General features: G+C 43.6%; 1 protein-coding gene across 1 annotated transcript in view; it reads left to right on the forward strand.

Moving 5' to 3' along the window:
• Positions 1–12,567, forward strand: part of Epac (Exchange protein directly activated by cAMP) — a 158,165-nt gene that overhangs the window by 59,912 nt on the left and 85,686 nt on the right. Inside the window, exon 5 of the mRNA XM_080268781.1 lies at positions 1,593–1,599. Within this exon, the coding sequence (XP_080124907.1) occupies positions 1,593–1,599 (7 nt within the window). The remainder of the gene's footprint in view (positions 1–1,592; positions 1,600–12,567) is intronic.

Consider the following 12,567-nt stretch of genomic DNA (forward strand, 5'->3'; position numbering starts at 1 on the left):
GGGAGGTCGGGTTGGGGCGTGGGAAGTGAGGACAGAGGAGACGAGGGTGGGGGAGACGTGGGGTGGGGAGGAGTAGGGGAGGTGAGGGTGGGGGAGTTGGGGCCGTGGGGAGAGTACAGATATCCTTGTCGCCCTCTTCTGCTTCTTAATCTTTCTCGCCTGGCAGGGGTCGAGTTAAAGTGGAGGGAGGAGACGCAGAGAGGGAGAGAAGAGGGCGGCAACACCTAACCCATTGGCAGCGAAATACCTAAGTTTCCCTTTATTCCCTGTAACGTCAGACGATTTTCCCCTAATTCAAGACGATTTTACTATGATTCGAGGAAAAGGAGGGCACCTAAAGTGTTTGAAAATATCACGTGGCAGTAGAGAATTAGAATTAGAAAATTTTGTGTGATTCTTTCTAACTTTAAAATCATTACTCGAGAAGAGAGAATTTTGTGCATCTTTCTAACTTTAAAATTATCACCAGAGATTAGATTTTTTTTTTTTTGCTTTATTCTAACATACGACAGACTAATTTACTCATTTTAATAGTTAAATAAAGCACAGAGTTTGTTTTGCATATAATCACAAGCAGTATAATCAAGTTCGTGAGGGTGATTGCGTCTTTCATGTATCCTTTCTTGTTACCGTTCTTGGCTCATATTTTCGTTACGCCCAGACGATTTTATTCAGCTGACGAAAGATTTACGTAGCGAATGAGTTATATATAATGTCGCTCTTGTTTATATTCCATGCGTATCAGAAACGTGAACCCGGTGGACTACAGGCTGAAGGTGTCCATCTCCTGCAGTCCACCAGTCCTCTTTTGGCGGGAATGGGAGGGAGTTGAGGGACGTGTGTATAACCGGGCAGCTCCACCACCCAGCTGTATCGGTGCCACCACATGAAGGCGCCCATAAATAAATAAATAAATAAAAAGGAAAAGGAAAAGCCTGAGTAGAAAGGGAAAGTGTCAAGTCACAAGGAAAAGGAAGAAATCAGTCCAGAATCTGTCAAGGGAAACAGGAGACTCCCCAGGGGGTAAATAGGATGACAGGAAAAGATGACATAGTGAGCAGTTTTTATCTCGTCTACTAAGAAGATACATTGGATAGTTCTCTCTCTCTCTCTCTCTCTCTCTCTCTCTCTCTCTCTCTCTCTCTCTCTCTCTCACACACACACACACACACACACACACACACACACACACACAGGAGATGAGAAACGCCGAAAAAAATTCCCAGTACCTGTTATGTTCGTTGCCATGGAAACGTGAGGACGCTACCTTAATTTGTTGACATCTCTCGCTTCACTTGACCCACCTTGACCTCTCCCCCTACCTGCCCAACACCTGGTGGGGGGGGGGAGAGAGAGCTATACCTCGTTTACTTGAACCTGGCAAAGATCCCTAACCCCTTCCAGCTCAGTTGATGGCCAGGTGTAGTCAGACTGGAGGGTTGTTTTGACTAGTAACCAAGGAGACGCATTCCTGCCTCTTAACTAAGGCTATTACCGTGTTTGCTCTGACCTGACAAAGATCCCTGTTTACCCTCGACTCCACCGTTGACCTTAAACTGTTGCCCCTCCCCTGAAAAGACAAACAGACGCAGTGCAGAGGTCAACAGTGATACATTAACCAGCTCTGTTATAGTTCTTTCACCTTAACCTGGCCATGATTTCAGTCCTTTTTTTTATAGCTTATTTCACATCCTTCTCATAGCACTTCTTCGTGACTAGCATCATACTCGAGTGTTAATCTGTTTTTGCAACTCAGCTTTCGAGATGGACAGATGGCAAATTTAGGCCAAGTGTAAAAACGGTATGGTCACTGTCTTTATTTAATTTTTCTTTAGTTTCCCTTAAATAACACTTTAAATGGCCTTTTTTTTAAGAGTCCCTCAATGACAAATCTTTAAAACATTTTCATCGTCTTTAGTATCCCTTAAATGCAACGCTTTAAATAACTTTTCTTTAGTTTCCCCCAATATTCAGTCTTTAAATCTATTATTCATTTCACTTTTCTTTAGGTCCCCGTAAGTGTCACTCTTTACATCAGTTTTCTTTCATTTCCCTCAATATTAAGTCTCAAAATCTATTATTCATTTAACTTTTCATTTGTATCCCGTAATACCCGCTCTCTAATTTAATTTAATTGCTCTTGTGTATTCCAGAAGGGGTAAATAAATCTACAGACCCAGGCTACAGTACTTCTCTTTGCTGTATTCCAGTTTCTATGAATTCTAGAAGATATAAACAAACTACAGATCAGAAATACACAGTGTTACAGTAGTTCCCCTTGCTGTATCCCATTTTGTATTTAACCCAGATATAAATGGACCCAGAGACCTCAGTTACGTCATATTACAGTATTTGTATTTCCCTCGCCTGGATCCCGGTTTGTATTTCATCCCAGACCGAGAGCCGCGTTTGTGTGTTGGGTCAGCCGGAGTAAACAAACAGAAGGCGGCCGTGATGGAGTCTTTGTGGTTGTGATAGCCTGGTTTATGCATGGACGCTGTGTGGTGCAGTGTGTGGTAGTGGGAGAGAGTGAGAGAGGGAGTGGGTGGGAGTGAGTGGAGAGTGGTAGAGGGAGTGGGTGAGAGTGGGAAATGAAAGAGGAGTGGGGGAAGAAGGAAGGAGGGAATGATTACCAGAGAGACGGGAGCAGAGAGAGAGAGAGAAAACAGAATTAGAAGAGAGGAGTGTGTGTTACAGAGTGGAAAAAAAAAAAAAAATTATCTTTCATGAGTGAGTAATGTGTAGTTGTGGGGAGGATGCTGTGGAGTAGGAAGAGGGGTGGAAGTATGGAAAATTAATGGAGTGGATGCTGGGAAGTGGGTGGAAATGTTCTTGTTAAATGAACTCAGTGATCCAGCCTAATTATAATTTTTCATTTTACATAGCCAAAGGGCTATTTATCACTGCATCTTAAAGGCTTCAGGACGTCCTCAGTCGTGGGTGTTGAAACTGACTCTCTTATTATTATTATTACTATTATTATTATTATTATTATTATTATTGGAGTGCTGTCTCAACCCCATGCTCCGTTTCATCATCTTGCCTCGTTTCATTCCTGTGTTTCGTTTCACCTTGATCAAACGCTTCAAGCATGTTTAGCGGTGACCTAAGAGCATCGTGTTGTCTTCCTCTTTTCCCAAATCTTCCTCTTTCGTCCCTTAATACACCTGCTGAGAGGAGGGACTGACCGTGTGAGTGGCTCCTGACTCCCTCCCTCCTCCACTTCCTTCCTCTTACCTTCCTTTTTCCCTCCCCTCTCTTCCCTCCTCTTATCTCCCCTGTTCCCTCTCCTCTCCCTATCTTCATTCCTCCCTTTCCCTTCTCTCCACCTTTCATCCTCTCATCCTCTCTCCTTCCTCTCTTCCTTCCTCCTACCTTCCCCTTTCTTGATTCACTCCCTCACTCTTTTTCTTCCTCCTGCTTTGTCTTCTCTCTTCTCTCCCTTCTCCCTCTCCCCCTTCCCATCTCTTCTCTCTTCTCTCCCTTCTCCCTCTCCCCCTTCCCATCTCTTCTCTCCCTTCTCCCTCTCCCCCTTCCCATCCTGCTCCTACCTTCACTCCATCCCACCCCACTTTCCCTCCCCATCCTCATCTCTCCCTCTCCCTCCCCACTTCTCTCATCTTGTCCCCTTCCTTCTCCCCTTCCATCCCTTTCTCCCCCTCCCTTTTTCCACCTACCTCTCCTTCTCTCTTTCCCCCAACCTTCCCCTCATCTTCCCCTCTCCTCTCCCCATCTTCATCTCCCCCACCTCGCCTTAGCACACCTTCTAATTACACTCACCTGGCCAGTCTTTGATGCATCCTCAGGTGTAAAGCGCAGGCCGGCTGTTAACCCTTCCATTCCCAAGACGTCCTCCTTTACCACAATCTTGCCTTCCTTTACTTCCATCTTATTGCTCAAGACGATTTCATTCAGCTTAGGTTTACTAGATGAAGAGATTTAGCTATTTATTTATTTATTTATTTATTTTGAGTTGGGGTTAGATTGGAGAGAGAGAGAGAGAGAGAGAGAGAAGTATATTTTGCAAGGATGTGTATTAGGTGGTATTGATATTTAATGAGAGAGAGAGAGAGAGAGAGAGAGAGAGAGGTATATTTGAGTAAGGATATACTCTTCTGCAGTCAAACATCTTCCTTTCTGGGGATAGGAAAGTGACAGGGATGTTGTGCCGTCCAGTTTATCAGTGTCCTTAGGTGGGTAAAGAGGTCTGGGTGATGATGATGATGATGATGATGATGATGATGATGATGATGGTGGTGGTGGTGGTGGTGGTGGTGGTAGTGGGGTTGGAAGCGATGATGATAATGATGATGATAATAATGATGATGATGATGATGATGACGACGGTGGGGTTGGAAGTGATGATAATGGCGATAATAATAATGGTGGTGATGATGATGATGATGATGATGATGATATTTCCAAACCTCAGACTGTAATTCGAAAACAGGTGAAAGTGACAGATACAGAGGCCATTACACCACCTTCCTGCATCACGTCAGACAGTAGGTGAAGGTGGGGGAGCTCTCTAAAGGTTGGCAGAACTCTGGAAAATGTCAGAAAGCTCAGGTGTAATTCTGTGCTTGCGAAATAGGGAGTTGTATTTGATCGGGGATGTGATGGAGGGGTAGAGTGGAGAGGTATATGAGAGAGAGAGAGAGAGAGAGAGAGAGAGAGAGAGAGAGGTGTAAGTTGGGTGAGGGCAGTAAAATGGCAGGGAATAGAGAGACATGGAGGCGATTTCTTTGTGGCCACCCCTTATGGGATTAAGGCGACTGGCAATAGATAGATAGATAGATAGATAGATGGATAGATAGATTTTTACTCCGGCTAACGTCAGACAGACTTATTCAACGCAGGTAAACCAGCCAAAAAAAAAAAAAAAAAAAAACTGAAATCTTGTGCCCTGCAGCTAATGGATTAAATTGTCAAGCTTTTATTTTCCCTGTTGAGCAACGAAAATCGATACGGCGTGAGTTTTTAGGGGGCTGAATCCATTAATGCCAAGTTAGTAAAGTTTATACGATGGCGTCCGATTTATTTCTTTATTTGTTGGCTTATTTTTTGTTACTGCATGTCGATTAATTGCATACAGTACCATTAAAATAGCAACATACCGGATCCTAATTAAATAAATTCCATCACTCCGAGACCAGTATGCTTTAGTTATTTACAGTCTCATATTGAGCGTAGGAACGACATTTTGACCTGAAGGGGTAAGAAAAAGCACTGAATAACCCCTTCATTAGTTGAGGCCTCTCCCAGGTTGAATAAAATCACCTGGTGTTGAATTGATTAAAATAAGAATGTTGTTGGACTGAAGAGCTTAGTTTGAGTGGAGGAAGAAGCTGAGGAACGCAGCGGTTTCGTACGCGCTTGGGGAGCTGGGCCACGCTTGCTCGAATCATCTGAGCCACGAGAGGAAACGAAGCACCGTGTTCGCCTTGCTGTACTAATAGACACTTGGACCTTATCCCCTGTGCATTGTTTCTTCTTGACGATCACATGTTTTGGGCAGGTGTGTGGTGAGAAAAGCCTGCCATAAAGCCGCCAAAATGGACGAAGATATGGGTAGGGTTGTGTCTCTAATTGGGCTTTGAATCTTGGGGTTTTGCTCGCGTGGATGCTGGTGAGATCGCCGTCATCCTTGCCTCCCCGGGGCAGTGTTTACATAGTTTGTGTCGTGCTGGGATGTGTTACGGGAGAGTGGCGGGGAATCAGGTTAGTTATGATGTTTTCTAGGTAGACAGACATAGCTAGGTAGACAGACAAACAGATAGAGATAGACAGAAGCTAGGTAGACAGATAGACAGGCATAGATCGATTAATTTATAGATATTCTGTTTATAGAACTTGTAACAGATGATCAGGTTGATTTAGTAGTAGATGATTAGGTTGACTTAGAAATTGTAGAAGGAAGGCGGGTTGACATACTAGTAACAAATGATTGAACTGACAGTATTATTATTCTTTTACACTAACTTGACCCTAATTTTCGTTCTTTTGCAGTATATTTCACGTAGCTCAGTGACACAAAGTGACAATACTATAGCTTTGCATCCTTTCCATAGCATGTCTTCGTGACTAGCATCATATTCTAGTGGCAATATATTCTTACAACTCAGCATTCAAGGGAGGGTCATTTTCAGCCAAGTTAGAGTAAAAAGAGGATAGTAGATGACCGAATTGTCTTAGAAGATTAAGGTGTTATCTTAGGGGTTAAAATTTACTGATAACTGTGAAAATTAGAGTTAAATTTAAACGTGTCATAAACTTATCTTTCTCGATTGCGTTGTGTGTTTGTTGCAGTGTGTGATGACGATTGTATAGGACGGTAGAGTTAGGACTGTTTTACAATCTTGAATATTTCTTTTACGGCTAAATGATGAAGTTTGCGTTGAGGGTCCACGGTTTATAGGTTGTAAATGTAGGCTTTGTGTGTGTGTGTGTGTGTGTGTGTGTGTGTGTGTGTGTGTGTGTGTGTGTGTAATACGCGAAAATATTGCCGAAGACCTGTACGTAGTCAGGTAAAACTTTCCTCTAATATGCAGTGCGCTTAAAAATCCACAGCTTTGAGAGAGCCATGAATTTAGCGCAGTTCTCTCAATGTACCAAAGTCATGAAATTAATTATCTTCCCATATTTTAGTGAAGACATCGGGGAAGGGTCGAAACCATCTGACACACACATTAGAACACTGAAGGCTTGAGTTACGTATCGCTCATTTTCAATAATCATCCAACAAAACTCAGACAGTACTTAATTCTGCGACTGTACATTGGAATCGACGTGGATGGATGTGATGGTGGTGGCGGTGGGTGGGCGGTGGAGGTAGTGTGGTGATGGTGGTAGTGGTGGTGGTGGGTTGGCGGTGGAGGCAGTGTGGTGATGGTGGTAGTGGTGGTGGTGGGTTGGCGGTGGAGGTAGTGTGGTGATGGTGGTAGTGGTGGTGGTGGGTGGGCGGTGGAGGTAGTGTGATGATGGTGGTAGTGGTGGTGGTGGTGATGGTGGTGGTGGGTGGGCGGTGGAGTAGTGTAATGATGGTGGTAGTGGTGGTGATGATGGTGGTGGTGGTGGTGGGTGGGCGGTGGAGGTAGTGCGGTGATGGTGGTAGTGTGGTGATGGTGGTAGTGGTGGTGGTGATGGTGGTGGTGGGTGGGCGGTGGAGTAGTGTAATGATGGTGGTAGTAGTGGTGGTGGTGGTGGTGATGGTAGTGAAGGTGTTTTTTGCTGTTGTAATGGTGGTGGCGGTAGTGATGGTGGTGGTGGCAGTAGTGGTGGTAGTACTGGTGGTGGTGGTTGTGGTGGTGGTGTTGCATCGTTGCACCTTCAACAGCAAGCACAACAAATTGCACAGGACGCCGGAGATATTTCACGGCATGGGGGAGCCTGCGACACCACTGAAAGCTCATTTATTAACTCCACCGCCTGAGGACAATTTTCTTAGTGTTTGTTTTTCCGTGTGGAGGATGGAGAAGTAGAGACTGACTAGGAGAGTGTGTTGAGTGAGGTGGAGGTGGATGGGGGGAGGAGGAGACCGAGGATCGAGGGATGGATTGGAGGGGCATATGAGAGAGAGGGTTTTGTGAGTTGGAGATAGGGCACCCTGATGGCAGAAAGGATGACATGGAGAAGATTTGTTTGTGGCTACCCTTTCAGAAATTAAATCATCTATATTGTCATAATTGTTCGTGGCGGTTGAGACGTTGACCCGTTTGATATAGCATTTAAAAAGCAAAAATTGTCGTTGAATAAGCTCCTCGTTTATAAAAAAAAAATTCTCTCTCTCTCTCTCTCTCTCTCTCTCTCTCTCTCAGTATTTATTCATCCAAGCGTGAAATCGAGTTAAAAGGCAGTAGAGCAGTTTTTCTCCACTAAATTAACACGTAAAGCATTTATTTAACTAGCCCTGGATGCTGAGGATAAGGCTAACTAAATTATTCCCTTTCCCTGTACTTTTTTTTTACCTGCGGCGCGTGACGTCAGGTATATGGGAGCGAGTAGTGCGTGCTTTTTTATATTTCAGTTAAAATATCGCGTCTGAGGAAAAGGCAACAGAATATAACTCAAAATCCATAAAGAACTTAGCACTAACAAGGCAAAGGATCTGGGTCAGGTCAGGTCAGGTCAGGTAAGGTCAGCTTAGGTCAGGTCAGGTCAGGTCAGGTCAGGTCAGGTCATGGTTAAGGTAGTATAGTCTATTCAAGGAGAAGCAAGTATATCTTATCACAACTCTGCAAGGAATAACTTCAAGTCAGCCTCGAGAAGCAGTTACCTCGTCTCTCTCTCTCTCTCTCTCTCTCTCTCTCTCCATTTCATTCTGAGGTGCCCCTGGGCCAACTCAGGTGAGGGGGAAATGTTTGACAGGTAAAGTGGAATTCCTGCATCCACTGTCAGCTTCCATACACCTCCTCCACCTCCTCTTCCTCCTCCACCTCCTCTTCCTCCTCCTCCTCCTCCTCCTCCTCCTCCTCCTCCTCCTCTTCCTCTTCCTTCTCCTCCTTCTCCTCCTCCTCCTCCTCTCTGACAATATTAAATGTTGGTGCGGGACTGTGATGGTTGAATTCACATATACAGTAAGTGAGAGGAGAGACTATTTTATTATTATTATTATTATTATTATTATTATTTATTGTAGTAGTAGTAGTAGTATCATCATCATCATCATCATCACCGTTATCATTATTATTATTATTACTACTACTACTACTCATTATTATTATTATTATTATTATTATCATCTGACGGAACTTGAATAGGTATAGACAGGATGAACAAGGGTAAAGAAATAATTACGTTGCCTATCCTATCATCTCTCGTTTAGTGAAAGGATAGGGTCGGTCGAATATAGCGCTTTGCATGCTGAGTTGGAGCCATAGATTAACACTAAGAATATTCTCCCAGTCACGAAGAAGTGCATTGGAATCTATGTAGAGCCGCAATACTCCTCTTTTTCTGCCACTGAAGGATGAAAACCTGGACCAAGTTAAAATGAACAGCGTATTGGTGTAGCCTGAAGGAGGAAGGGGAGAGATACGGAGATAGATAGATAGAAGAGGGAGAGAGAGAGAGAGAGGGTGGAGAACAAGTGAACTGTTCTGCCCTGAGGGTGTCCATGCATAACTCTGAACAGTGAACAGTAAGGGTATGGCCTGCAGAACACTCTCTTTCTCTTTAATCAACGTGCATTTTAGAGAGAGAGAGAGAGAGAGAGAGAGAGAGAGAGAGAGAGAGAGAGAGAGATGATGGTAAATATATAAATAAAATAATATGTAAATTGACGGGACATGAAATTTCTCTGGAGTAAAAATCAAGTTCTTTAAAAGGTCGCTTTTATTATTATTATTATTATTATTATTATTATTATTATTATTATTATTATTATTATTTATTATTATTATTATTTGTCATATTTTTATTATTATTATTATTATTATTATTATTATTATTTTAGCGTCATGGCAGAAAGCGAGAGTGTATTTTTCCGATAGTGCATAATGGAAATGAATCTTTTTACATGTCTGTGTGCATATGTCTGTCTATCTATCGGTGTGTCTGTCTGTCTGTCTGTCGATCGATCTGTCTATCTGCTTTTATCTGTCTGTCTGTCTTCATATATTTACCAATCTATTAATCTATGTCTGTCTGTCTGTCTGTCTGTCTGTCTGTCTCTCTCTCTCTCTCTCTCTCTCTCTCTCTCTCTTGCCAGATGCCATAGTTCGATACACAGATTGATTTTCGTTTCACTTAATGCACGCAGAATATAAAATACACATTGCCATTAGGATTCGTTTATATAAGAATGAAAAGAGTTGGATTTATTCATTGTGTGTAAGTGGAGAGGATGAGAGACTGACTAGGAGAGTGTATGTGAGTGAGGTGAAGAGGGAGGGGGAGACTGAGGATGAGATAGAGGCAGTGAGTTGGAGAAGGGGCAGCTTGATGGTCGTTTGTGGACACCCTTTCTTATTGATAGACAGATAGATAGATAGATAGATAGAGGGATATATATATAACCACCGCTAATACCAGAACACCAGTCCTGTATGACATAGCCCTAGCATGTGTTCAGTATGGACGGTGGGTGTTAGCGCCGAAGTGGTGACATGTGGAGGTGTATGGTACGTAGAAGACAGCTGCACCTCAGGGAACGGGTTGTTATACTTATGTCCAGAGTCGTGCACATAAAAAAAAGACAGACACAAGACAGAGAGATTGATAGATAGACAGATAGATAGATAGACTTTCATAGACAAACAAACAGACAAATAGATAGATAGACGAACATACATACATACAGATAGATAGATAGACGAACATTCGTACAGTCAGACAGAGATAGATAGATATAGATAGATAGATAGATAGATGTAGGTGGCAAATGTAACTCCCGTGTACGAGAAGCCGTACAGCATGACTGAGCATCCTCATCAGGTGTGGCAGGACCCTAATTACATCGCCCAGGTGAGGAGACAGGTGAGACGGGAGGAGTGTGTCGTATTACTGTGGAGGAGAGGAGAGGAGGGGGGAGGAGAGGAGAGGAGAAGAGAGGAGAGGAGAGGAGAGGAGGGGGGAGGAGAGGAGAGGAGAGAGGAAGAGATAATAGAAGGGAGGTGAGGAGAAAGGAGAAAATTAGATATGAGTGTGTCACATAATGTAAGAGAAAGGACGAGACGAGAGGAAAGGAGTTGAAAGGAAGGAGGGGAGGAGAAAACGGGGGAGAGAAAAGGAGAGGAGAAGAGAGGAAAGAAGAGACAAGATACGAGAAGAGGAGAGGAGAGAAGAGACAAGAGAAGATACGAGAGAGTGAAGGAGTGAGTCACCCTGTTATGCATGGGAGACCAGGCTGCTTCATACACACCCCGCCTTTCTGGTGTTAATATAGCATGCTCTTCGGTGTTATCTCCCTCGCTGTGTTGTGTATGCTTGTGATGCATACGAAACACACACACACACACACACACACACACACACACACACACACACACACACACACACACACACACACACACACACACACACACACACACACACACACACACACACACACACATTGAGATTTTATTCTTGATTTTTCTCGACAAGTTTTCTCATTGTTATGTTCACCACAGTCTGTAAAAGGGCCGCCTTCATGTGGTGGCACACATATAACCGGACAGCTCAACTACCTAGCCATATAAACCCCCTCTAACTGCCTCCCTATCCCCTGAAAGTACCATGGTGGACTGCAGGAGAGAGGCAGTAGAATTCAGCCTGCAGTCCACTGGGTTCACGTGGCCACAACAACACCAACACCAAGAAGAAGATGGTGTTATGGCTACTTCCGTCTTGGTGTGCTTTCTTCTGCCTGGTATGGACGCGCCCTACACCAAGGCTGGGTCTTAAAGTGGATAGACTGGACCGATTCATGCCTGGGTTTTGTCACTCGTGCTATCTCTCTCTCTGTCTAGCTTTCTATCTCCGTGCTTCTTAGTCTTCTGTCTGCGTCTCGCCTTCTCTCTCACTGCTTCTTACTCTCTCTCCCTTTCAATCTCTTTGTTTCTTGCTGTGTTTTTCTGTTCCGCTTTTCTTCCCTCTGCTTTTCTCTGCCTCGCTTTGTGTGTAGCTTCCCCTCCCTGTCTCACTCTCTCGCTCTCATGGCCACGCGCATTTTACACCGAGTTGTCTCTCTCTCTCTGTCTTCCTTTCTCTCTCTCTCTCTCTCTCTGTCCGTCAATCTGTCCCTTTGTTTCCTTTCTCTTGTGTTTAGTGTGTGTGTGTGTGTGTGTGTGTGTGTGTGTGTGTGTGTGTTTGTTTTGAGAATATTTCACATTTCGTTCACCCTTTCAAAAGTATAAACATAGCAGAAGTAAACATGTTATTCAGGTTTGCAAAACATGTGAAGTTAGAAAATGTGTGTGTGTGTGTGTGTGTGTGTGTGTGTGTGTGTGTGTGTGTGTGTGAGAGAGAGAGAGAGAGAGAGAGAGAGAGAGAGAGAGAGCAAAAATAATCTCAGTGTAAGAGAGCGAAATCCTCTTAAGAGTTTTTCCAGCATCTTAGAACATACTTTGAGTATCATGTCACCCCCTCCCTTCCCCCTCCTTTTTCTCCTCTTCCCCCTCCTTTTTCCTCTCTTCCCCCTCCTTTTTCCTCTCTTCTCCCTCTTTTCCCTCTCTTCCCCCCTCTTCCCCCTCCTCCCACTTTCTCCTCTCTTCCCCTCCCTCTCCCCTCTTCACAGCCCACCTCACTCCAGTATGATAGTAACTAATTTCCTGGTTCCCAATTACTATCATCCATTTGTTTTCATCTGACGGAACTGAACCAGAAAATTAATACTAAACTACAATTGGGTGAAATCCAGTGAGTCTTGGTTATGAGGTAATAATGCGTCTCCTTGGTTACTAGTCAAAACGCCCCTCCACTCCGACTTCCCTTGAGAGGAATTAGGGATCTTTATCATGTAAGATTAAATTCTTTGTAAAATATCTTGATCCTATTTTAATATCTTCATCTTTATTGTTTTTTGTATATATTTATTTTTTTATTTTATGTTGGATCCAAAATTTGTTATATTGGTTTAGAGAGATT

Source organism: Coenobita brevimanus, chromosome 29 (genome assembly GCF_032717465.1).
Source record: "Coenobita brevimanus isolate Jiangsu-jjx chromosome 29, ASM3271746v2, whole genome shotgun sequence".
NCBI classification, from domain to species: Eukaryota; Metazoa; Arthropoda; class Malacostraca; order Decapoda; family Coenobitidae; genus Coenobita; species Coenobita brevimanus.